The sequence below is a fragment of the Eriocheir sinensis genome, chromosome 63 (genome assembly GCF_024679095.1).
Source record: "Eriocheir sinensis breed Jianghai 21 chromosome 63, ASM2467909v1, whole genome shotgun sequence".
NCBI lineage: Eukaryota > Metazoa > Arthropoda > Malacostraca > Decapoda > Varunidae > Eriocheir > Eriocheir sinensis.
Window position 1 is genome coordinate 10,083,311 of NC_066571.1, and position 25,009 is coordinate 10,108,319.

The window sequence follows — 25,009 nt, forward strand, 5'->3', positions numbered from 1 at the left end:
GAAGTCCCTGTGCACTCCTGGGGGACTGTGAGGAGTGGTCAGAAGGGACCCCACACCCTCCCTGCCTCCAACAGGTGCCGCTTCGTGACGGGGCAGTAAGCTGACGAGACCAGGTCGTAGAGTGTTCCCATCCCGATCCTGATGGGGGAGAGGGCGCTGAACACATTCCAGGCGTGCAGGACATAGCTACCGTTCAGCCTCTGCAAGACAAAGGTGCCACACACTGTAAAAAGGTTAATGAGGCAGACTTAGGTGTAAGGGGAATGTAAGAGGGCTGATCACTGTGGGCTCAAGATGTCGCCAGTAGGATCTGCAATGTTCTGAGTATATTTTAACCCAGTAGCAGCAACGGGCCAGATTTGTGGCTTTACCGTGTAGCAGCGACAGGCCAAGTTTGTGCCATGATATAAACCCCCCAAAATAGATGATACATAAACTGATCACAAATGCTTTGATATATATTATGAAATGGTTTGTGTGAGTGATGATTTTTTCTCATTTTTCTTGCTTAGAGGGACCATTAAGAAACATGATCTCCACTGCTACTGGGTTAAAACTTTTAGCTTATGATTCTGAAAATGGTTATAGTTATGGGCCACTAGGCAGTATCGAAGATGGCCTTTTTGATGCTGAGGGTGACTTTCTACCGTACATACACTGTGACGCAGCACATACAAACCTTGAGGAGGTTTGGGCCAGCACCGGGACGAAAGATGTCCCTCCAGCTATCCCAAGCCACAGGGTAAAAGGCTGACTCTGGCAAGACCCTGAAGCCTCGACACAGCCCCTCGCGCTTCCTTACAAGATCCTCAAAGTCAGAGGTGTTGCAAGCCGTCTTTGCTGCCTCGGACATGATGTTGACGCCATTCACATTGAAGGACGCCCCCTGTTGATGAGGCAAAGTAGGGACCGTTAATTTAGGACTTTGTGGGAAGATAGGTTTAGGTATTGTATGGTAGGAGAAAACAATGGTGACTGTGGAATGATTTTAAGTAGAGGTCCCTGTCTCTCTCTCTCTGGCTACATTTGTCTGACTAGTTGAATTCTTACATCGAAGTTTTTATTCTGCTGCTCCATATTGTCTTGAACGAATGGGTGATGATGTTCGAAGTGGAAAACAGCGTTGTTGACGATCTCAGAGCTTTGGCTGCCCACCACGTTGCTCAGACCCTGGACGTCCCGCAGACAGACGGTGTCGAAGTCGGTGTAAAAGCCCCCGAAGCGCCACACCAAGGCCAGACGAACCATGTTGCTGAGGCTTTTGCCAGGCCACGCTGTTGAAGGCAAAGGAACATTGTACAGTGAACCATTGGAGGCAAGGGAACCGTGAGCAGTATTGAAGACAAGGGAACCATGTACTGTAAACCATTAGAGGCAAGGGAACCGTGAGCAGTGAACCATTGAAGACAAGGGGACCGTGTGCAGTGAACCATTGAAGGCAAGAGAGGGTAGGCGGTGGCAGAGTGGTGAGCCCGTGGACCCAGGTTCAAATCCCACCAAAACACGCAGATTTTTCAAGCCATCGCTGAGTGGCGGATGATCACCCAATTGCTCCCCAGCAGATCTTCAGTCAACCCTAACTTCAGCGACTTCGTTCAAGAGGAGCACCAGCTAGAGGGGTAGCATGGGCCAAGAAAGAGTCATACATCACGGCATCCACTATAAATTAAATTCTCCTGCGCCACTAACGGGCTGGGGTCGCCTAAGAGCATGCCAAGAGGCCCCTCAAGGAAGCCTACCGGCGCTACAAGCAACAGGTAAAAAAAAAGGAAAAAAAAGAGAACCGTTGAAATCAATTAACATCAAGGAACAAGAAGTATTATCAAGGAAACAGCCAAGCCCTTACTAACTGGCCTTAACTCTTTGACCCGAGGAAAAGGTCTATGTTGAAAGGACGCCTGGGGGCTAGGATGGCATGCTCCTTCCTTCTCCTTTGCTGTTTACTTGCAACAATAAACAATCAATCAATCATCGTATATAAATCACTAACAAACATGAGTATTTATAAGTAACTATCAAGGAAGCAAACGATCATTCACCCACTGGACCCCGCCCACTGCCCGGAGGAAAAGAGGCGATGTGTGGGGAGACTCGAGAACAGCCAGTCAAGATCCATGGTGACGAGACGCAGGTTCGGGTAGGCTTCGGACAGGGCAAGCAGCAGGCCGTCACTCGGGTCCACGGCCTTCCCCAGCATCACCAGCCATACGGACGCTCTTCGGTTCTGCAGGGCCCAGCTGTGTGAAGAAGAGGGAGTCTGTAAGAGGTCAGTAGGGCTGCAAAAGACGAGAATGTGGAGTCTGCAAGAGATCGTGTCACGTGTGCACAAGGCAAGAATGTGAGGGGGGGGGGGGGAGGGGGCGATGAACTGAAATTTGGTATTACAAGGTGGTCTCATTATGTATTAACAATCTTCCTTCATCTGTATTTCCTCCTGCCTACGACTTGAACTCTTTAAAAAGGAGGGTATCAGGACATCTCTCCTCCCGAAATTGACCTTGCTTTCGGCCACCTCTTTTTATTCTTTTTTGGGAGCAGCGAGTAGCGGGCTTTTTTTTATTATTGTTTTCTTTTTTTGTGTGTGCCCTTGAGCTGTCTCCTTTGTTGTAAAAAAAAAAAAAAAAAAAAAAAACTTGTGCTGATTATAACAAGCTCCAACTTGATTGATTGATTGATAGTTTATTGTTGCAAGTAAAACAACAAAGGAGAAGGGAGGAGCATGCCATCCCAACCCCCAGGCAGTACAGAGTGTGATTATACAATTAAGGATACATGTTTTCTCGGGCTTTTTTTTTTCATTATTGTCTCCTTTTTTTATGCCCTTGAACTGACTCCTTTGCCGTAAAAAAATATAAAAATAAATAAAATAATATCAATAACTAACCTCTCCAGGGCGCACCACGAGCGGTATAGAGGGCGTGGCGAGCAGGACATCTCCGTTAGGAAGACGTTGAGGCGGTCTTTGGATGGCTTCACGTCCCTGGAATAACACAGTCAGGTAGATGGACTGATAAGGGTGACAGGCCATGAGAAACCAATATCAAGGATGTATTCTTAAACGTATCTGGCTGCCATTACGACTATTTTGCAAGGCCATAGAGAAGATTGACCTGGTTTGCGAGTACATGTTTTTTTCCCCCGAGTAAAGTTATCACCAGTCACAAAACGGTCCATGGAAATCTTAGCAACATCTACGAAAGTCTTTGCCAATAGGCGAACTCAAAATCTAATTATATGATCATACTTTGGGCGAACTGATGTGTTGATACGTTTGAGCATTAATAAGTGTCCTGGAGTAGCATAAACGGGTAGATAGATTGATTAATAAGATTGACAGTCCATGTGAAACCAGTGAGGGATATAAATACTGTGACAGAATCAAAGCATACAGTTAAAACCCGCTGAATGTTAAGTTTATATTCACAACGTTAGATTAGCCTATATATCTCGGTGAGCTTTTTGGGGGGGTTGGGGGGCAGGGTGGGGGGTGGGGGGGACTGTATTACCTGTTGAGGAAGGGCAGAATCACGGCGTCCTTCGTGTAGTGAACATTTCGACACAAGAGGCGCCTCCACCACGTATCATTGTTAACATCATCTGCGGGTTCACAACTTTCATTATCCTCAAACTCACACAAAAATAGCCACAAAACATCTCGACTTCTTTACATTTTCATTTCATTCCACGCATAGTTGATCCGGTTATTTAATCAATACAAACACTACACTCCATCTCGTCACATCATTTATCCTGCTGTAGTTTCAAGTTAATGTAGGTTTTAGTGTTACAATGCCTGATGCTTGGTGTTATCGGGTACCATCAATTATCCATCCATTCAAACCTGCATGGGGGGGGTGGCGGGCTGGGGAGATTTGGTTACTTTCTCGTAGTGTCGCCTTCTGTTTCTTCATCTGGAGTGTTATAGTCACCACCAACATTAGCAGTAGGAGCGACAGAAGTTTTAACAGCGTGGTTCGCATATGTAACCTCATGAGTTCTTTCCCTCTCGGATGTCGAAGAGGCTTTACGGTTCCACATAGCCTCATTTACCACTTCTCTTCCTCTCATACCATTCTGGCCAGGTATATATTCGGCAACACTACCTCGCGAGATTTCCTGTAGGTATTTTGGGTGACCTGTTTTTTTCACCGATATTCTCTTTTATATCATACGTGACGGCGAGTGTTTCGACAGCACGCCCGTCTGAAGCAATAGGAAGTCTGTTATATACGTATCTACAATGAAATTCTCGTAGGCAGATTGGGATATGAGTCATTTAAGTAGTACAATATTGCCCAAGTCAAAGTCAGCCCTCGAACCATTTCTCTACACCGTGTATTTTATGCTTTAGTTTTCCTTGTGTTCGTAATTAAGGCGACGTCTTTTCCTGTTAAGCCGCTGGCCCCTGCCGCGGCGGGTAGCTCAAAGGCTATACATACCCGCTATCCCCGAAGTATGCAGTTTTAATATGCCAACCGTGCATAATTTCAGAGGAGTTCCATCATGCGCAGCTCAAAGGGTGCCGTTACAAAAAGGCTATACCCGCGATCCCCAAAGTATGCAGTTTTAATGTGCCAACCGTGCATATATTCAGAGGAGTTCCATTATGTGCAGCTCAAAGGGTGCCGTTACAAAAAGGCTATACCCGCGATCCCCAAAGTATGAAGTGTTGATGTGCCGACCATGCATTTCTTCAGAGGAGTTCCATCATGTGCAATATCATTCACTGTCACATTTCTTTATACAGCAATGGAACCAGCTTAGGGCAACACCTCCCTTCTGGCATCTCCTTTTTTCTTTTGTTTGAGGAGCGCATAGTGAGCGTTTTATTATTATTATTTGCTTGTTTTTTGCCCTTGAGCTGCCTCCCTTGCGGAAAAATTAAAGGAAAGAAAGAATCCGCTTAACATTGTTCCAGTAAAAAGAAGTTATTAAGAAAGACCTAAAAAGTGAGGCTTATTTTCGATAGTATATGAAGACTTTTGGGCACGATTATGGTTGCTGTTGTTAAAAATGGATTACCCTCAACTCATATTTTTAAAGTCTCCGATATGAAAGTCTTCGGAAAATGTTTGTAACTTTGAAGTGCTTTGTCAGAGATGATTTTCGGTACTCAGATGGCATAATATAACTTGCACTTTCTGTTTATACCGAATACTTCACTGCAACTCTTTTCAGCAACTTTTTTTTTCTCTTGCAATTCTTTTTCTCTTTTCGTCAGTGTGGAAGCCGGTGAAGTCAGTGTAATTATTTTTTCCCCTGCACGAAAACTCACCCACTTCACTTGAACACGCAAGGGTAAACGTTAATTCTCATAGGTATACTGAAATCCAGTGGTCAAAGGCATTCAGCTTTATTGCTTGCTAATATTATAAAAATAGTCGTGAAATGCTTCGATTGTGGTACGAATATAAAATGTTTATGGCACCTGGCAAACTAAGTGGACTAAGATATTGAAGTAATACATCTTTATACTGCTATTCTAGACACATGAGCACGAGAACAAACTTTGACGTCGTTTGGACCTTCGGGAACACGGGCGGAGAGATAGATAGATAGATAGATAGATAAAGAGAGAGAGAGAGAGAGAGAGAGAGAGAGAGAGAGAGAGAGAGAGAGAGAGAGAGAGAGAGAGAGAGAGAGAGAGAGCATTAATTAAACAATGGGAGTCTGATACAGACCACTGATTCTGCTGCCGTTACCATTGCCGTTTCCGTTGCCATTACCGTTGGGGTATGAGTATCCATTCCCGTTGGCTCCGTTAACAACACCGTTTCCTCCATTGGCACCATTACCGTTGGCCCCATTGCCGTTGCCGTTGGTACGAATAACACCGTTGCCGTTGACGCCGTTGCCATTACCGTTGACGCCGTTGGTATAACCGTTGCCATTACCGTTGACGCCGTTGCCATTACCGTTGACGCCGTTGCCATTACCGTTGACGCCGTTGCCATTACCGTTGACGCCGTTACCGTTGACGCCGTTGCCATTACCGTTGACGCCGTTGGTATAACCGTTGCCATTACCGTTGACGCCGTTGCCATTACCGTTGACGCCGTTACCGTTGACGCCGTTGCCATTACCGTTGACGCCGTTACCGTTGACGCCGTTGCCATTGCCGTTGACACCGTTACCGTTGACGCCGTTGCCATTACCGTTGACGCCGTTAGTGTAACCGTTGCCATTACCGTTGACGCCGTTGCCATTACCGTTGACGCCGTTAGTGTAACCGTTGCCATTACCGTTGACGCCGTTAGTGTAACCGTTGCCATTACCGTTGACACCATTACCATTGACACCGTTACCGTTACCGTTGACGCCGTTAGTGTAACCGTTGCCATTACCGTTGACACCATTGCCGTTACCATTGACACCGTTACCATTACCGTTGACGCCGTTGCCATTACCGTTGACGCCGTTAGTGTAACCGTTGCCATTACCGTTGACGCCATTAGTGTAACCGTTGCCATTGGTACGCACGAAGCCGTTGCCGTTAACGATGCCATTACCGTTGGCGCCGTTGCCGTTGACGAGACCATTACCGTTGCCGTTAACGATGCCATTACCGTTGGCGCCGTTGCCGTTGACGAGGCCATTGCCGTTGCCGTTGACGAGGCCATTGCCGTTGCCGTTGACGAGGCCATTGCCGTTGCCGTTGACGAGGCCATTGCCGTTGCCGTTGACGAGGCCATTGCCGTTGCCGTTGACGAGGCCATTGCCGTTGCCGTTGACGAGGCCATTGCCGTTAACGATATCAGTTTCATCGCCGTTGATGACGCCGAAGTTAGCGTTGAGGTCATAGTAGTCCTCGGCGGTGGAACAGTCGAAGTTGTACCACCAGTCACACACGAAGTACTGCTGGTTGAAGATGGTGCCGTTGGGACACAGGAACGAGTCCTGACGCCCGTCCTCTTGGCAAATGTGGAACACCTGTGGATTAGAAGGGAGAGGATTATGTGGGTGTGAGGATGACGATGAGTGGGGTGTGAAGAATACCAGTGGCTTAAAGAGAGGATTAGAGCGTGATGATGATGATGATGGAGAAGAAGAAGAGAAAGAACAAGTCGACGACGAAGAAGAGGAAAAAAAGCTGAAGACATGGGTCGAGAGATGACACGATATTAAAGGTGGCGGTGATGATAAAGAAGACAAAGATGAAGAACGCAAGGAAAAAGAGTAGATGAAGAATCGTTACGAGGAAAAGTACATGCCGAAGGTGGTAATGATGGAAAAGAAGAACATGAATAAGACTAAGAACAAGAGGAACAAGAACAAGTAGAAGAAGAGTACTTGTCGGTCACAGGAGGAAGAAGAGTAACAAGAATAAGAAGAACAGAAACGAGAATATGAGAAACCATCAGAGAGAGAGAGAGAGAGAGAGAGAGAGAGAGAGAGAGAGAGAGAGAGAGAGAGAGCACCCACCTGGCAACCAGCTTCGGGGGCGGTGTCGGCGTAGTAGCCTGGCAGCAGACCGTCGCAGGAGAAGCCGGTGTCGGGGACCTCACTCAGCACGGGGTAGTCTTCCCCTGCCACGCCGCCGCCGCCGATGGCCTCGCTCAGGGCTTCCAAGGGGTCCAGCTCACCGTTGATGACACCCTCAGGAAGACCGTTTCCGTTGACGACAGCGCGTTCCCCGGTGGCGAAGCCGTTGGTAGCGGCGCCATTTCCGTTAGCGATGCCATTGCCGTTGAGACCGTTTCCGTTGGCGCCGTTCGTGAAGCCGTTGGTGAATCCGTTTGCGCCGTTACCGTTAGCGCCGTTGCCGTTGACGCCATTACCGTTTCCGTTGGTGTATCCGTTGGCGCCGTTGCCGTTAAGGCCGTTACCGTTGGCGCCATTACCGTTTCCGTTGGCGCCGTTCGTGTAGCCGTTGGTGTAGCCGTTAGCGCCGTTTCCATTAGCTCCGTTGCCGTTCAGACCATTGCCGTTGGCGCCATTGCCGTTGAGACCGTTACCGTTTGCGCCATTGCCGTTGAGACCGTTACCGTTTGCGCCGTTGCCGTTGAGACCGTTTCCGTTGGCGCCGTTCGTGTAGCCGTTGGTGTATCCATTAGCGCCGTTGCCGTTGAGACCGTTGCCGTTGGCGCCATTACCGTTACCGTTGGCGCCGTTGGTGTAGCCGTTAGCGCCGTTAAGTCCGTTACCGTTGGCGCCGTTTCCGTTCAGACCATTTCCGTTAGCACCGTTGGTGTAGCCGTTTCCGTTAGCTCCGTTGCCATTGCCGCCGTTCAGACCGTTTCCATTACCGTTGCCGTTTGGCCCGTAGGAATATCCGTTGCCGTTGCCGCCGTTTCCGTTTCCGTTACCGTTCAGGCCGTTCCCGTTGCCATTCCCGTTGCCATTTGGCCCGTAGGAGTAGCCGTTGCCGTTTCCATTACCATTTCCGTTTCCGTTAATGGCATTGCCGTTGCCATTAAGACCATTTCCGTTAACGGGAAGGCCATTGCCGTTGCCATTACCATTTCCGTTAACGGGAAGGCCATTGCCGTTGCCATTAAGACCATTTCCGTTAACGGGAAGGCCATTGCCGTTGCCATTAAGACCATTTCCGTTAACGGGAAGGCCATTGCCGTTGCCATTACCATTTCCGTTGCCGTTGTAGCCATTTCCATTCACTCCATTTCCATTCAGGCCATTGCCGTTGCCGTTAACAACACCGTTCCCGTTGCCATTGCCGTTGAGGCCGTTTCCATTTCCATTCAGAGGAACGCCATTTCCGTTGCCATTTCCATTGCCGTTGCCGTTGGTCCCCCGGATGGCAGTTCCTCCGTTACCGTTCCCGCCGTTGAATCCGTTAACAGGGGGAAGGTAGGTCTGGGGCTCGGCCAAACAGAGGCCCAGAACACCTGTTGGGGAGAAAAGAAGTTATTTGGAGTAGGAAGCACGAGGCGAAGTATGGCTATTTTTTTTTTTTTTTCCTGTTTTGCGACGTCTGGCACCATGTAAAGTAATGTTTGGGGCATGGACGATAGCGCGCGTGTCCTCAGTGCTCATCTCCGTTGCATGGGTGACTATTGAATTATTATGGAGGGCAAAATTAGACAGCTCGTGTAACCCGTGTCAGGGAACGGGAAAAAATGAAACTACTGCTTATGGGAGACTGGACCCCCAAGAAAATACAAAGCAAAGTAAATAAATAAATTGGTAGACTGTCAAAAAATATATCGTACGCATAATGCTATTTCTTATCGTATATATTAGTCAACTTAAGTCAGAATGAACACTATATAGGCTAAAGGATGCCCTAGATCTTCCTGCTTCTTCCAAAAATTAAAGATATCAGCGAGAAATAATATACACTTAGTAAAAGGATAATAATCTATATGTATACTGAACTGAAAGGCGTAATACTTATACCATACAAATTCCCAGGCTAGCATAGAAATATAAGAAAAAGGTTGATCAATTTACTTTAGACCAAAACAGAATAAACTAATAGAAAATGAGATTATTAAACGTCAAAGAAAAAAAAAGCTATCTGATTAGAGGAACAAAACGAATTATAAGAAAAAAGGTTGATCAAGTTACTGTAGACAAAAACAGAATAAACTAATAGAAAATGAAAATTATTAAACGTCAAAGAAAAAAAAGCTATCTGATTAGAGGAACAAAACTAAGCATAACAATCTTCCTTACCAATGGTCACTAAGATCCGCGCTAGCTTCATCCTGACTGATCGGAGAAGGAGAGAGTGAGGGAGAGAGACAGAAAGAGGGAGACAGCAGAAAAAGAACGAAGCGCTAAGTCGTAAACACCTCCGGGATTGCAAGAGTCGTTTGGGGTTAGTCAGCGAGCGAGATCAAGACAGTGAGAGTGAGTAAGTAAGTTCAGAAGAGTTGCGGGAGTGAGTGAGTGTGAGTGAGTGAGTGAGGGAGACCCGGAGCTGCTGTGTGGTTCGGAAAGGCCAGGTGCTCGGCTTATATACCTGCTCCTCATCCTTCCTTCCTTCCTTCCTGCCTCTCCCTCCCTCCCCCTCCGACTCTGCTTTCCCGCGACCCAGTACACACATCTCTTTTTCCCACCCGGCCCCTGCCTCCCCTCCCTCCGTCTCCTTTCCACCATCCAGCCAAGGTCGTCTTCAGGGAGAGAGAGAGAGGGGAAGAGAGAGGGATGTGCAAAGATCTGTATAGTTTTCACACGGGCCGCTCTTGGTATTACGTCCATTTCGGCCACCCCAGAGCGCACGGTTAAAGTATAATGTAGGTATGTGTCTTAGGTAAGGTGTATGGAGTATGTCTTCAGGTTGATTCGGTGCGCTTCGATTCGGCTTGGTTCAGTTCGGGTCCTGCTCGTGTTACATAATCGGAGACGCGTAGTATACAGGAAATAATGACAATAATAATGATGATGATAATGATGATATTGAGTGATGATAATAGTGATAGTAACAATGATGATGATGATGGTAATTGTAATAATGAAAAAAAGCTAAAGTAGGCAAGAAACTTATCAATTATCTATCTATCAATCTATCTATCTATCTATATCAGTCTATTTATCTATCTATCTTATCTATATGCTATCTGTCTATTTGAATCTACCTTTCCATCTCCGTCTATCTGTCTATCTATTCCTCTATCTACCATTACGCGTATATCTATCTACCTACCAATATCTATTCATCTACCTATCTATCTATCTATCAATCTATCTATCTATCTATATCAGTCTATTTAACTATCTATCTTATCTATATGCTATCCGTCTATTTGTTTATATCTTTCCACCTCCGTCTATCTGTCTATCTATTCCTCTATCGACTATTACGCGTATATCTATCTACCTACCAGTATCTATCCATCTATCTACCTATCTATCTATCTGTCTATCTATCTACCTATCTGCCTATCTAACCATCCGTCCTTGTCTTCCCCGTTTGAGCAATTCCTTAACATTCTCACTCATTCCGGGGCTCGTAAACTCTCCATTCGTGTTGGGTGAAAAATGCCGCTCGTTGGCGAAAATATATGAGACGTAATTAAGTCATTGTAGCTAACGATGTCGCCGGAGAGAGAGAGAGAGAGAGAGAGAGAGAGAGAGAGAGAGAGAGAGAGAGAGAGAGAGAGAGAGAGAGAGAGAGAGAGAGAGAGAGAGAGAGAGAGAATAATAACGAAGGAAAAATAATTAAAGAAGGAGAAGGAGACGTAGGAGGAGGAGGAGGAAGAAGAGGAGGAGGAACAGGAGAGGAAGAGGAAGAGGAGGAGGAGGAGGGAAAAAAATCAAGCAAAACTAAATTCAAGAATCACAGGAGGAAAAAACAGAAGGAAAACTAAATAAAGAAATAACAGAGAGAGAGAGAGAGAGAGAGAGAGAGAGAGAGAGAGAGAGAGAGAGAGAGAGAGAGAGAGAGAGAATAAAAAATAGTACCTCATATTTTTAAAAGCCAAACCAGAGTAATTAATTAACATAATACTGACATTAACAATAACCTTGGCTAATGCGTCTCCCCCCTCCCCCTCCTCCCCTCTTCCCCTTCCCATATCCTTACTATAATCACCCCAGGAACCTTCACTAACCTCCCCTCAATTAGCACCCCATCTTCCTCACCCCCTCATTATCAAATCTACCGCAGGCATCATACTCCCTTTTCCCCATTAAAATTCCCCTTCCTCCCCCCTTTCTCCCCTTTTCATATCCTCCCCTTTACCCATAACATATATTCTCCCTCTCTCACCAGTTCTTCCTATAATTTCTTCGACCCTGTACCCCTTCCTCCCTATATTCTCAATCATTCCCCCCCATTTCTGATTCCCCTTCAATTACCCCTTTCTTTCTCTTGCTAAACCCTTCCCCTTCATCGTCTTCAGTTCTCTCCTTTTCCCCATCTCTCTCAATCATTTCTGTAGCTCAAACCCTTTCTCCTACCCATATCCTTGACTATTCCCATATCCCCTTTCAAATTCCCCTTCTCTCCCCCCCCTTCCCCCTATTTAAATCTTTCCCCCCACCCATTACCAGTTTTCCCTTTATTTCTAGCTATTAACCCTTTCTTTCCCCCCATATCCACAACCATTCCCATACCCCCGTTTCTCATTCACCATCAACACCCCTTTCAAAATCCTCTTTCTTCCCTCTCTTTCCAAAATTTCACCCCATCACCAGTTCTCCTTTTTCTCCCCGTCTCCTCCTAACACTTTTGCTCTGTTCATTCCGCCCATATCTCTAGCTTCCCATACCCCCATTTCTCCCCTCCTAAGCATCTTATCTCCCTCTAACCCATGTATCTTCCATTTCACCTTCCCTCAACACTCCCCAACTCTTTTTCTTATACCCATACCTCCCAAACTCCCCTCCTTTCCTACCCTACCTCTTCTAATCCCTCCTCTCCCCCATCTCTTATCTCGTCATTAAAACTCATCTTATCCCCTTAACCCATTTATTTTTTCTCCCCTCCCCTTTAACCATTAGCAACACAACCTCAGCCCCCTTCCCTTCCCCTTTGTTCTTGTTTTTTTTCTTGTTCTTTATTTCTCAACATTTCATATTTTCCTACGTTTTCTTCTTATAATTTATTGTTGTTTTATTTATTGTTCTTTTCTTCTCCTTCTTCTTTTCCTATTTCTTCTTCTTCAGCAGCAGCAGCCTCCTTCAGTCTCTCCCTAGCCTCCTCAGACCCTCCCCCCCAGCCTCCCCCAGCCCCCCAGCCCCCCAGTCTCATCTTCATCACGACCACAAGTCAAATTCCCGTCACGCGTTGGCCGTCAGACTGAACGCTTGTTTGGGCGCTGAAGCCGAGGAGGAGGAGGAGGAGGAGGAGGAGGAGGAGGAAAACGGTGTATGAGTGGGTGAGTGAGTGAGTGTGTTTCTTGGGGCTGTTGTTGTCACTGTTGTTGTTGTTGTTGTTGTTGTTGTTGTTGTTGTTGTTGTTCTTCATCTTCTTCATCTTCAACTTCTTCTTCTTCTTCTTATTCTTCTTATTCTTTACTTGCTCGTCTTCTTTCTGGTGTTCTTGATCTTGGTTTCGTTCTCGTCCTTGTTCTTCTTTCTCATCTTCTCTTTCTTCTTTTCAATCTTTTGTTCTTTCTTTTCTTGTTCATGGTCTTGGTATTGTCTCTCTTCTCATTATCTCTTCGTTTTCTTTGTCATATTTTTTTTCATTTTTCTTTTACTGTTTCATCTTCTTCTTCTTCTTCTTCTTCTTCTTCTTCTTCTTCCTCCTCTTCTTTGTCGTCTCCTCCCCCTCACGTCAAATAGAGTGGCGTAATTTGCATGGTTCTTTTATTTACTTTTTTGTTCAGCCCTCTCGTCTTCGTCCTCGCACGAGCCATTCTCTCTCTCTCTCTCTCTCTCTCTCTCTCTCTCTCTCTCTCTCTCTCTCTCTCTCTCTCTCTGTATATCGTTTTTTCCTCTTATCTTTCTTCTTTTCCCCTTCATTCATTCATTTCTTCCTTTCAGCTTTTCTTTCTTTCATTCTTCCTCTCTCTCTCTCTCTCTCTCTCTCTCTCTCTCTCTCTCTCTCTCTCTCTCTCTCTCTCTCTCTCTCTCTCATTAACACTATTTATTTTAACGCGTAAAACAAATTGCTGTCTCATTTTCAGATATTTCTCATTTTAACAACCTTGTATTTAACTTCCTTTAGGTCTGTTACGTAAAGGAGTTTTCTACGGTCTTTTATGTAAGGGAGTCATCTTCAGTTTCATATGCAAAGGAATCTGGGAAACACACACACGTCACCGTCCTCGCCTCCCATCCTCGCCGGTTTCTCACGCCTTCCCCTCCCCCTGAGAGACCATTTCCCGCCGCCTTCCTCTCCTCCCCTCCAAGCTCCTGCAAGTAACAAAGTGTGGGAAGACTCGTGCTACACTAAATACTTGCTCTTGTTTGTGTTATTAGTCTGCTGACCTCCCCTTGTGGCTGTTCTTGTGTTTAACTTTAAGGACTAGGGAGGGAGGAAGGGAGGGTGGGTGAGAGAGAGAGAGAGAGAGAGAGAGAGAGAGAGAGAGAGAGAGAGAGAGAGAGAGAGAGAGAGAGAGAGAGAGAGGAAGGAGGGAGGAAATGAAGGAAGGAAGGAAAGAAACAAGAAAGATAAAGAGGAAAAACGAGAGAGAGAGAGAGAGAGAGAGAGAGAGAGAGAGAGAGAGAGAGAGAGAGAGAGAGAGAGCATACGCAAATCTCAAGGTCGCATGCCAGGTCACGCGCTCACCGTGATAACGCGCCCTCCGTACGATCTGCTTCTGACTTATTAAAACCATTTGTCACTTATGCTTACTGGATATAAAAGTATTAAGCTGTGCGATTGGAACTTTAAATAAAAATGTATACCATAAAAAAGGGCTTTCCCGTTCTTGAATCTATTTATTTATCTATTTATTATTATTATTATTATTATTATTATTATTATTATTATTATTATTATTATTATTATTTTAGGTGCTTCTTATAGCGCCCTCTTGGACGACCCCAGCCCATTAGTTGCGCAGGCGAATTTTATTTACAGTGGCTGCCGTGGTTATATGATTTTTGCTTGACCCATGCTGACCCCGGTGTTCCCCTTGAATGAAATCGCTGAAGTTAGGGTTGATTGAAGGTCTGGGCAGGATGTGGGTAATCTTCGGTCACTCGGCGATGGTTGAAAATTGTCAGATTGGATCGGTGGCACTGGAACCAAGGTCCTCGAGCCCACCAATCCTGCATGCTGAACTCTGCCACTGACTCCCCAAATTACCAGTAGTATATCTTCTTAACATCATCATCATCATAATTGTTCTTCTTCTTCTTCCCTTTCTTATTCTTATTCTTATTCTTATTATTGTTATTCATATTCATATTATTATTATTATTATTATTATTATTATTATTATTATTATTATTATTGTTGTTGTTATTTCCAGAACACTACTGCCACCGCAGCAACAACACCAGACAGACAGCCATAGTAAGTAGTAATTCCTTTTCCCTCGTTATATCTTGCTATTTATGGCCCAACAGTGGTAGTAGAAGTAGAAGGAAGGAATGAAAAAGAGAACGCAAAAAATAGGAGTAGGTGAAAAGGGAAGACTATGAACGGGACAAAAAATAAAAAAATAAAAATAAAAAAACGAAGAAAATCTAAATGGATGAAAAAGAAAGCAATGAGCGGAGAAAAGAGGAAAGCAGAAAGAAAGACGCCAGTAGGTTAATAGGAAGGCAATGAAGGGGAAGAATAAAATTACGTAAAAAGAGCGAAGAAAATAGAAATAGCTGAATAGGAAGGCAATAGAATGGGAAAAGAAGAACACAGAAACAAAAGGAGAAGGCTGAAGAAAGAAGGGCGGAAGGCATCGATCGTACAATAGCAGTAGTAATAGTAGCAACAGTAATAGCAGTAGTAGTGGTAGTAGTAGTAGTAGTAGTAGTAGTAGTAGTAGTAGTAGCAGAGTCATTGGCGTGTTTGTGGCGTTACTAATGAATGAAGGATGACAATGTAAACAGACGAATGTAATAATAATAATAATAATAATAATAATAACGTAGAGGCGGTGTAAAAAGCGCCTCCTCTTCCCTCTCCATTGTGCGTAATTCCACCACCAGCGAAAGACAACCAGAGCGGAAATAAAGTCTGTCAGCAGCGGGGAAAAGTACAGACAGACACAAAAAAATGATGATGAGCCATGTTTTTTTTATTATTCATTTTCAACATGTACTGTATGATAAACGAGGGACATACACACACACAAAAAAAAAAATTATACGTAATACAATGGAATAAGATAACAATGAATAAATGAGTAAAAATGAGTGAAGAGATAAATAAAAAGTAAATGTATAACTAACTAAATATAGATAAATAAATGAATAGATAAAGAAAAATAAATAAAGAGAGAAAAGATGAGAAATAAACGGAGATATACAAACAAAAAAGATATGTTCATAGTTTTTTTTATTTACTTATTTACATATAGTAGACACTTTATAACAACAGGAAGATATACAAACTGGGACTTACAAAACTACGCAAACTTTACAAAACAATAGACAGTAATATAAGAATGATAGTAGGCTAAATCTAACTCGTGAAGTATAAAAAAAAATCGTAATAATAATAAAAAAGTACAAATACGTAAAAAATCAATACGAAACAAATGAAAAAGTAGTGATTATGGAAAAGAGAATATTACCCGTACACTTAAAGAAAACGATAATGATAAATAAGCAAAAGAAAGTTAACATACAGAAAATATACACAAAATATACAACAGCAAGAAAATAAAAGAAATACAATAATAATCATGACAGAAAAAGCAAAATATCAAAACTACCATAATAATATTAATAATGAAAATAAATAATAATAATAATAATAATAATAATAATAATAATAATAATAATAATAATAGAAAAAAAATCCTATTATCTCTCATACAGGAATGAAAAAAATTAACTAAATATATACAAAGAAATTATAAAGACAAAAAAAAAATGACAGGAAATGACGGAGATATCTGGTCACGTGATGGCAATGATGGCAACTCTATGGCACTCTCTCTCTCTCTCTCTCTCTCTCTCTCTCTCTCTCTCTCTCTCTCTCTCCCCGTTATTTTCTTTCTGTTGGCCATTTCTTCTGTTTTCCGTTGCCATAAAATCCATTACCGTTGATTCTTCTGTTGTTTCTTATCCATAGGAATGTCCAAAACCGTTGCCATTGCCATTACCGTTGCCATTGCCATTACCGTTGCCATTGCCATTACCGTTGTTACCATTACCGTTGCCGTTGCCATTGCCATTTCCGTTGCCATTACCGTTGCCGTTACCGTTGCCAGGTCTGGGGTAAGAGTATCCGTTGCCGTTTCCATTCCCGATACCGTTGCCATTTCCATTGCCGTTACCATTTCCGTTACCCAATCCGTTGCCATTTCCATTACCGCCATTTCCGTTGCCATTACCGTTGCCATTTCCATTACCACCATTTCCGTTGCCATTTCCATTACCACCATTTCCATTACCACCATTACCGTTGCCATTTCCATTACCACCATTTCCATTACCACCATTACCGTTGCCATTTCCATTACCACCATTTCCATTACCACCATTACCGTTGCCATTTCCATTACCACCATTCCCATTTCCATTACCATTACCGTTGCCATTCCCGTTACCGTTACCATTTCCATTCCCGTTGCCATTTCCGTTACCATTTCCATTCCCGTTGCCGTTCCCGTTGACATGCTCGTTGGTGTCCCCGATGTTGGCGTTGAGGTTGTAGAAGTCCGGGGCGGTGGAACAGTCGAAGTTGTACCACCAGTCACACACGAAGTACCGTTGGTTGAACACCGTGCCGTTGGGACACAGAAAGGAGTCCTGACGCCCGCCCGCCTGGCATATGTGGAACAGCTGTTGGATGAAGAGGAAGAGGAGTAGGAGGAGGTGGAGGAGGAGGTGCAGGAGGCGGGAAAGACGATGGAAGTAGAAAGTGAAGGACGAACAGTATAAATTAATGAGGAGAAAGAGTGCGATGAAGAGAAGGAAGAGGAAGAGGAGGAGGAGGAGGAGGTGGAGTATGGATAGAAGGGGAAAGTGAATTAGGGAAGAAGGACGGAGAGTGTAGGTGGATGAGCGGAAAGGTGGAGGAGGAGAAGGAGGAGGAGGAGGAGGATGAAAAGGGAAAGTGAATTAGTGGACGAACATGGAAAGGTATATACGAATGACCGGAAAGGGAGCGAGTAAGCGGAGGAGGAGGAGAAGGAAGAAGAAGAAGAAGAGGAGGAGGAGCAAGGGAGCGGAAAAAGGAGGTGAAGAAGCACGACAAAGAAAGGGAAAGGGAATGAAGAGGATAACAACAAAGGAATGAAGTGGAAGAGAACACAAAAAATAAGGAGGAGGAGGAGGAAGAAGAATAAACAAGAGGAAACAAGAACAAGAACAAAAGAAAGAAGCCCCCCCCCAAAAAAAAAGAGAGAGAGAGAGAAAAAAAAAGAGGGTTAGTCGTACAAATATGGACCTGTCATTCCACCCCCTGAAGAGACACGAATATAAACAGTTGTATCAGCGGAGCAAAAAGCGTTGAGGAAAAAAAGCTTTATATATATCGCGTAATAATTATCGTGCTCATAAAACCTGCATCTCGCCGCTCTGTTGTGAGAGCTTACAGGAACGCGTGTGAGGGCTTGAGGGAATCACGGTTTGACTTATATATATTTTTTGGTGTTATGGAAGAGGGAAGTTAAGTTAAATAAGGTGAATAAGGAAATAAATGGATAGATGAGTAAATATATCTAGTGAGAGAGAGAGAGAGAGAGAGAGAGAGAGAGAGAGAGAGAGAGAGAGAGAGAGAGAGAGAGAGAGAGAGAGAGAGAGAGAGAGAGAGAGAGAGAGAGACACAGATAGAGAGAGATACATGAATAGATAGATATAATAGTTTCCATATAAAAAGAGAATCGGAAACAATTATAAGGAAAATCGAATAAAAAAATCACTTCACGAGAGAGACAGAGAGAGAGAGCACCCACCTGGCAGCCAGCTTCGGGGGCGGTGTCGGCGTAGTAGCCTGGCAGCAGACCCTGGCAGGAGAAGCCGGTGTCGGGCACGGCGGCGGGGGACAGCACAGGGTAGTCCACGCCCGCCACACCGCCCCCGCCGATAGCCGCGCTCAGGGCCGCCAAGGGGTCCCCGTTGAAGCCGTTGCCGTTACCGTTACCATTGCCATTACCGTTGCCGTTAAAGCCATTGCCGTTGCCATTTCCATTACCATTGCCGTTGAACCCGTTACCATTCCCGTTGCCGTTGAACCCGTTGCCATTTCCATTCCCGTTGCCGTTAAATCCGTTCCCATTCCCATTTCCATTGCCGTTGACTCCATTGCCGTTTCCGTTGCCTATTCCATTACCGTTGCCATTGAAGCCGTTTCCGTTGCCATTTCCATTCCCGTTGCCGTTCCCGTGAGTGCCACCATTTCCGTTGCCATTACCGTTGAAGCCATTACCGTTGCCGTTACCGTTACCGTTCACCCCGTTGCCATTGCCGTTACCGTTCACTCCGTTGCCATTACCGTTGCCGTTTCCATTACCGTTGCCATTGCCGTTTGTGGGAGGCAGGTAGCTCCGTTGCTGAGACAAACAGACGCTCACCACAGCTGTTGAAGAAAAAAAGTCCATTAGTAGTAGTAAGAGGAGGAGAAAAAGAAGAAGAAGAAGAAAACAAGAAGAACAAGAAGAAGAGGAAGAGAAGTAAGATGAGGAGGAGTACAAGGAGAATGAGGATGAGGAGGAGGAGGAGGAGCAGCTAAACAGGGAGATCAAACAGATGAAAGGCAAGCAAAACAGACCAAAGTGAAGGTGTTTTGATGTGGAGAGAGAGAGAGAGAGAGAGAGAGAGAGAGAGAGAGAGAGAGAGAGAGAGAGAGAGAGAGAGAGAGAGAGAGACACAGACAAGTAGAGCGGCGTCAAGACACACAGAATGACATACATGGAAAAAGTACATTATAAAACACCCCGAGACTTAAACAAACAGACAAACAAACAGAGAGAAAGACAGACAGACTGACACACACACACACACACACACACACACACACACACACACACACACACACACACACACACACACACACACACCAAACAAAACATGGGACCGTCTCATGTTACAAAAAGTCCCCGTGATTTGCTGTTGATACTTCCCTCCACCCCTCCTTCCCTCCCTCCTTCCCTCCACCCCTCTACCCTTCCCTCCCTCCCTTCTTCCCCCGCGAGGTGAGAAATGATGAGTAACCTCTACCAATTTGTCTTCAGCTGCCGCGGCGGGGAATATTATGTCTAGGCCTCGACCGGCACTTGTCAAGAAAGGATAAATATGCACAGCAGCGGGGAAGATTACAGTCGCGACGGTCCCGAGTTGTCACAGTCAACAGGGTGCGGAAGGGAGGCATTGTGTGGGCCTTGTGTTTTCAGCGATACTGGGGCTCCGCGGGACACAGATTCGGGCCTCGCGACTCATTTGCGGGGTTGGTCTGGGGATGAAAGTATGGAGTGTAACGTCTGGTGCGTGTGTTGATATTCCTGCTTGCTGTTTCACTCAGCAAGCGGGTGAAGCAAAGGAGGGGGAGGGGGTCAGTTTTAGAATATGGTTTGATGTGGATATTTTGTTGGTGTATGTAGAATGTAATGACTTTATGCGTGTGATGATATATTTCTTGCTTGCTGTTTCACGCATCAGCAAGCGGGTGAAGCAAAAGGAGGGGGTGGGGCGGGGGGGGTCTCGGTTTTAGAATGTCATGGTTGGACCTTATCATTTGGTCGATATATGTAGTAGAATGTAGCGTCTTCGTGAGTTTGTTGACCTTATTCTTGCTTGCTGTTCTACTCATCAGCAAGTGGGTGAAGCAGAAGGGATGTGTCTCGGTTTTAGAATGTCATGGTTGAATGTGATAATTCTGCCGATATTTGTAGAATGTAACATCTTTATATGCGTGTGTCGAGCTCGTGTTTGCGTGTTTGTTTTTACTTTTCCTCATCAGTAAGTGCATAAAATAAATGAGAGTTTTCGAATATCATTGTCGGATGTGAAGATTCTGTCGATGTATTTAGAAGGTAACGTCTTTATGCTATCTTTGTCTTATTCTTGGTAACTTGTTTTACTACTCATCAGAAAGCGAATAGATAAAGAAGAAAAGAATATGTCTGAGTTTTCGAATATCACGGCTGGATGTGAAGATTCTGTCGATATATTATGTAGAAGGCAACGTCTTTATGGTCTTATTTTTGCTTGTTTGTTTTACTTTCACTCATCAGCAGGCGCGCGTGAAGCAAAAGAATGTATATCAGTCTTCGAATATCATGGCTGGATGTGAAGATTCTGTCGATATATTATGTAGAAGGTAACGTCTTTTTGGTCTTATTTTCGCTAGTTTGTTTTACTTTCACTCATCAGCAGGCGCGCGTGAAGCAAAAGAATGTATATCAGTCTTCGAATATCACGGCTGGATGTGAAGATTCTGTCGATATATTATGTAGAAGGTAACGTCTTTTTGGTCTTATTTTCGCTTGTTTGTTTTACTTTCACTCATCAGCAGGCGCGCGTGAAGCAAAAGAATGTATATCAGTCTTCGAATATCATGGCTGGATGTGAAGATTCTGTCGATATATTATGTAGAAGGTAACGTCTTTTTGGTCTTATTTTCGCTTGTTTGTTTTACTTTCACTCATCAGCAGGCGCGCGTGAAACTAAAGAATCTATGTCAGTCTTCGAATATCATGGCTGGATGTGAAGATTCTGTCGATATATTATGTAGAAGGTAACGCCTTTATGGTCTTATTTCTGCTTGTTTGTTTTACTTTCACTCATCAGCAGGCGCGCGTGAAACAAAAGAATGTATATCAGTCTTCGAATATCATGGCTGGAAATGAAGATTCTGTCAATATATTATGTAGAAGGTAACGCCTTTATGGTCTTATTTTCGCTTGTTTGTTTTACTTTCACTCATCAGCAGGCGCGCGTGAAGCAAAAGAATGTATATCAGTCTTCGAATATCATGGCTGGATGTGAAGATTCTGTCGATATTAGTAGAACGTTACATTTTTATGCATCTGTTGATCTCGTATATGCTTGTTTATTGCTTCATTTTCCCCCTTCAGTAAACAAGTGAGTGAAACAAGAGGAGGGTGTCAATTTCAGAATGTCATGGTTGGATGTGAAGATTCTGTCGATATTAAGAGAACGTTACATCTTTCTGCATCTGTTGATCTCGTATATGCTTGTTTATTGCTTCATTTTCCCCCTTCAGTAAACAAGCGAGTGAAACAAGAGGAGGGTATCTCAGTTTTAGAATGTCATGGTTGGATGTGAATGTCCTGTCGATATAAGTATAGAACGTTACACCTTTTTGCATCTGTTGATCTTGTCCATGCTTGCTGGTTGCTTCGCTTTCCCCATCAGCAAGCAAGCGAGTAAAGGAATGTGTCCCGGTTTTAGATGACGAAGAATGATGTGGAAGAAGATGAATGATGTTGGCTGTGAGCGTTTAGTCGATATTTGTGTTGGTGACTGTTCCATCGGCAAGCAGGAAAACAGACTTCAAAGAGTTCTAGGGCAGAGGGGCGTGAGGGAGGGAGGAAGGAGATGGGAGGGAATGAATGTAAGTCGTAGGGAGGGAGAAACACGATTAAGGGAGGCTTATTGAGGATAACAAGAGGAAGTATAGATAACGCTTCTTACCTCCCTCCCTTCCCGTCTCCCTCCCCGCGTACCCGTTCTGGTTAATTCCCTTTCCTTTATTACGTGAACCAAACAAATCGACTCTCTTACCTGCCAGTACAAGGAGTCTCGTGAGGCGGGTCATCGCGGCTTCCGTAATGAAGAGTTAGCGGCGTGACACTTCAAGACGCGACTCTCTCTCCGCCCTTCCTGGCAGCGACGGGAAGGGAAACACACGAACGGAAAAATGCGAGGGAAAGATAAATGCAGACAGAAAGAGGGAGAGGAGGAGGAGAAGGAGGAGCGGGAGGAGAGAGGAAATGGAAACGGAGACGAAAATAGCGGGAAAAAATCGGAAAGTGGGAAAAAAAGATGAGGAGAAAGAGAAGAAGAAGGAGGAGGAGGACGAGAAAGGAAATGGTTTGAAACTTAAGATCACTTTTCCGAGTGTTTTCAGAAAGAGGAGGAAGAGGAGGAGAAGGAAGCAGAAAAAAAGATGAGGAGGAGGAAGAAAAAAAAGAGGAGTTGGAGAAAGAAAATAAAGTCTTTTCCTCTCGTATGTTTTCCTTCGTCAACGGGTGCTGGTGCTGATGATGATGATGGTGGTGGTGGTGGTGGTGGAGGCGGCTCTGCAGGACGGGACACGACGTTCTGCGGCCAACTGGCGTGAGTGTGTGTGTGTTGTGTGTGTGTGTCCGCGTGAGTGTGTTTGTGTTGAGTGCGAGAGTGTTATACTGTCAACGGGGGAAGGGTGGAGAGCGCTGTTATATATAATCTGGTGTAGCCTCTTTTGCAACCACCCCCTCGACTCAAGATGGGAAAGGGAAGGGAACGGAAGGGAATTGTATAGTACGACTGAAGATTTAGGGCAGAGCAGCGTGAGGGAGGGAGGGGAAGGAAGGAGATGAGAGGGAATGAACGATAAAGGACTGAAGGACTGGAGGGAGGCATAACATGGAAGATTGAAGGAATTAGAGGGCAAGGAAGTTAAAAAGGAAACAAGGATGGATTAGGAGGAAGATTTTGAGAATGTGAGAGATGGAAGAGGAAGTTTTAAGAAAGGAAATTAAAGGAGAGGGAAGGGAAAAGGAAGGGAAATATATAGAGCTGCTGAAGATAACATGGAAGATTGAAGGAATTAGAGGGCAAGGAAGTTAAAAAGGAAACAAGGATGGATTAGGAGGAAGAGATTAAGATCGTGATAGATGGAAGAGGAAGTTTTAAGAAAGGAAACTAAAGGAGAGGGAAGGGAAAAGGAAGGGAAATATATAGAGCTTCTGAAGATAACATGGAAGATTGAAGGAATTAGAGGGCAAGGAAGTTAAAAAGGAAACAAGGATGGATTAGGAGGAAGAGATTAAGATCGTGATAGATGGAAGAGGAAGTTTTAAGAAAGGAAACTAAAGGAGAGGGAAGGGAAAGGAAGGGAAATGTATAGAGCTGCTGAAGATAACATGGAAGATTGAAGGAATTAGAGGGCAAGGAAGTTAAAAAGGAAATAAGGATGGATTAGGAGGAAGAGATTAAGATCGGGATAGATGGAAGAGGAAGTTTTAAGAAAGGAAATTAAAGGAGAAGGAAGGGAAAAGAAGGAAAATGTATAGAGCTGCTGAAGATAACATGGAAGATTGAAGGAATTAGAGGGCAAGGAAGTAATAAAGGAAACAAGGAAGGAATAGAAGGAAGAGATTGAGAACATGATAGATGGAAAGGGGAAGTTAACAAAGGAAATTGAAGGAAAGGGAAGGGAAGGGAAGGGAAGTGTATAGAACTGCTGAAGATCTTGGGGGTGAGGAAGGAATAGGAAGGAAGGAGATTGGAAGGAATAAAATGAATTAATGAATGAATGAAGGATTACAAGAGGAAGATATAGGAGATGAGAGACAGTGAATGAATGAAGGGATAAAGGAGGAAGGTATAACACAAAAAAAAGGAATGAATTGGTTAGTAGAGGAAGTAAGAAAGGAAACCAGGAAGGAGATTGAGGACGTGAAAGATAGAAGGAGAAACGTTTAGCAAGGAAGGAGGGATGAAAGGGGAGAGTTCATATGAGAGGGGAAGGAAAGGAAAGGGAAGGGAAGGGAAGGGAAGGAAATTATATATCTACTTAGGACCTAGGGCAAAGGAGTATAGGAGCTTAAGGGAAGGAGGAAGGAGTAGGATGGAAGGAAGGAGAGCTAACGGAATAAATAAATAAAGAATAGCAAGAAGGAGAAATAGAAGGGAAGGAGATGAAATTAAATATATGAAATGAGTATCCCAAGAGAAAGGAACAGAATGGAAGGAGATGGAAGGGAACAAAGGAAGGAAGGATCGCAAGAAGAAGGAATATGATGAAAGGAAATGAAAGGGAAGGATCGAAGGACTGAAGGAGGAGGATATAACATGGAAGAAGGAAGGAATTAGAGAAAGAATTAGAGGAAGTAATTGAGGAAACAAGGAATGAAGAGGAGGATGAGATTGAGAACGCGACAGTTGGAAGAAGGAAGGAAACCGAGTGTAAAGGAGTAAGATAGAAAGCAAGGAAAGAACACAAGAAGATAAAGGACAGAGAAAGATAGGACACAAGAAGGAAGGAAGTAAATTTAAAGGGCATAAGAAAGAAAGATAGGAAGGAGGAGAAGATAGAAATGGGAGAAGGGAGGAAAGAGTAAAGGAGTTAGATAGGAGACCAAAAAGAAATAAAAGACGGAGAACAGACGAAGATAGGATGAAGGAACTAAAGAAATGAAGCTTAGCGGAATGAAAAGAAAAGAAGGGAGGAACAGGATAAGAGAGGAAAATAAATAGGGAAAAAGAATGAACGGATTGTTGGGGGAAAGAATATGAGAAAAAAAGGAAAACTGCAACGGAGAATAAAAGGGAAAGAAAAGGAAAGGAAAGTAGAAAATAGAATAAAGAA

At 44.2% G+C, this 25,009-nt stretch overlaps 3 protein-coding genes across 3 annotated transcripts; all 3 read right to left on the reverse strand.

Moving 5' to 3' along the window:
- Positions 1–38: 38 nt before the first annotated feature.
- On the reverse strand, positions 39–4,317 carry LOC126986796 (lactosylceramide 4-alpha-galactosyltransferase-like). Its single transcript, XM_050843167.1, has 7 exons — positions 3,842–4,317; positions 3,507–3,597; positions 2,885–2,980; positions 2,044–2,237; positions 1,051–1,274; positions 680–886; positions 39–200 (listed from the first exon to the last, which is right to left on the reverse strand). Exons 1-7 carry the CDS (start codon positions 4,044–4,046, stop codon positions 39–41), a joined length of 1,179 nt encoding a protein of 392 aa, XP_050699124.1. The 5' UTR covers positions 4,047–4,317.
- Positions 4,318–5,536: 1,219 nt separating this feature from the next.
- LOC126987021 (uncharacterized PE-PGRS family protein PE_PGRS54-like) lies at positions 5,537–9,903 on the reverse strand. The gene is made up of 3 exons (XM_050843663.1): positions 9,637–9,903; positions 7,423–8,846; positions 5,537–6,930 (listed from the first exon to the last, which is right to left on the reverse strand). The coding sequence occupies exons 1-3, from the start codon at positions 9,665–9,667 to the stop codon at positions 5,656–5,658; spliced, it is 2,730 nt and encodes a 909-aa protein (XP_050699620.1). The 5' UTR covers positions 9,668–9,903; the 3' UTR covers positions 5,537–5,655.
- Positions 9,904–16,355: 6,452 nt separating this feature from the next.
- LOC126987022 (insoluble matrix shell protein 4-like) lies at positions 16,356–22,833 on the reverse strand. The gene is made up of 3 exons (XM_050843664.1): positions 22,219–22,833; positions 18,429–19,051; positions 16,356–17,313 (listed from the first exon to the last, which is right to left on the reverse strand). The coding sequence occupies exons 1-3, from the start codon at positions 22,250–22,252 to the stop codon at positions 16,591–16,593; spliced, it is 1,380 nt and encodes a 459-aa protein (XP_050699621.1). The 5' UTR covers positions 22,253–22,833; the 3' UTR covers positions 16,356–16,590.
- Between the last annotated feature and the right edge of the window lie 2,176 nt (positions 22,834–25,009).

What these genes read in the sequence shown, in the direction of transcription:
- LOC126986796 (XM_050843167.1), bottom strand. Translation starts at nt 4,046, where the DNA reads ATGAGGCTATGTGGAACCGTAAAGCCTCTTCGACATCCGAGAGGGAAA. An exon ending in ATTCTGCCCTTCCTCAACAG is followed by an intron (nt 2,981 to 3,506) that starts GTAATACAGTCC and finishes GTGTTATTCCAG; the next exon opens with GGACGTGAAGCCATCCAAAG. An exon ending in AGCAGAATAAAAACTTCGAT is followed by an intron (nt 887 to 1,050) that starts GTAAGAATTCAA and finishes CCTCATCAACAG; the next exon opens with GGGGCGTCCTTCAATGTGAA.
- LOC126987021 (XM_050843663.1), bottom strand. Translation starts at nt 9,667, where the DNA reads ATGAAGCTAGCGCGGATCTTAGTGACCATTG. An exon ending in GCGGATCTTAGTGACCATTG is followed by an intron (nt 8,847 to 9,636) that starts GTAAGGAAGATT and finishes TCTCCCCAACAG; the next exon opens with GTGTTCTGGGCCTCTGTTTG. An exon ending in CCCCCGAAGCTGGTTGCCAG is followed by an intron (nt 6,931 to 7,422) that starts GTGGGTGCTCTC and finishes TCTAATCCACAG; the next exon opens with GTGTTCCACATTTGCCAAGA.
- LOC126987022 (XM_050843664.1), bottom strand. Translation starts at nt 22,252, where the DNA reads ATGACCCGCCTCACGAGACTCCTTGTACTGGCAG. An exon ending in GAGACTCCTTGTACTGGCAG is followed by an intron (nt 19,052 to 22,218) that starts GTAAGAGAGTCG and finishes TTTCTTCAACAG; the next exon opens with CTGTGGTGAGCGTCTGTTTG. An exon ending in CCCCCGAAGCTGGCTGCCAG is followed by an intron (nt 17,314 to 18,428) that starts GTGGGTGCTCTC and finishes TTCATCCAACAG; the next exon opens with CTGTTCCACATATGCCAGGC.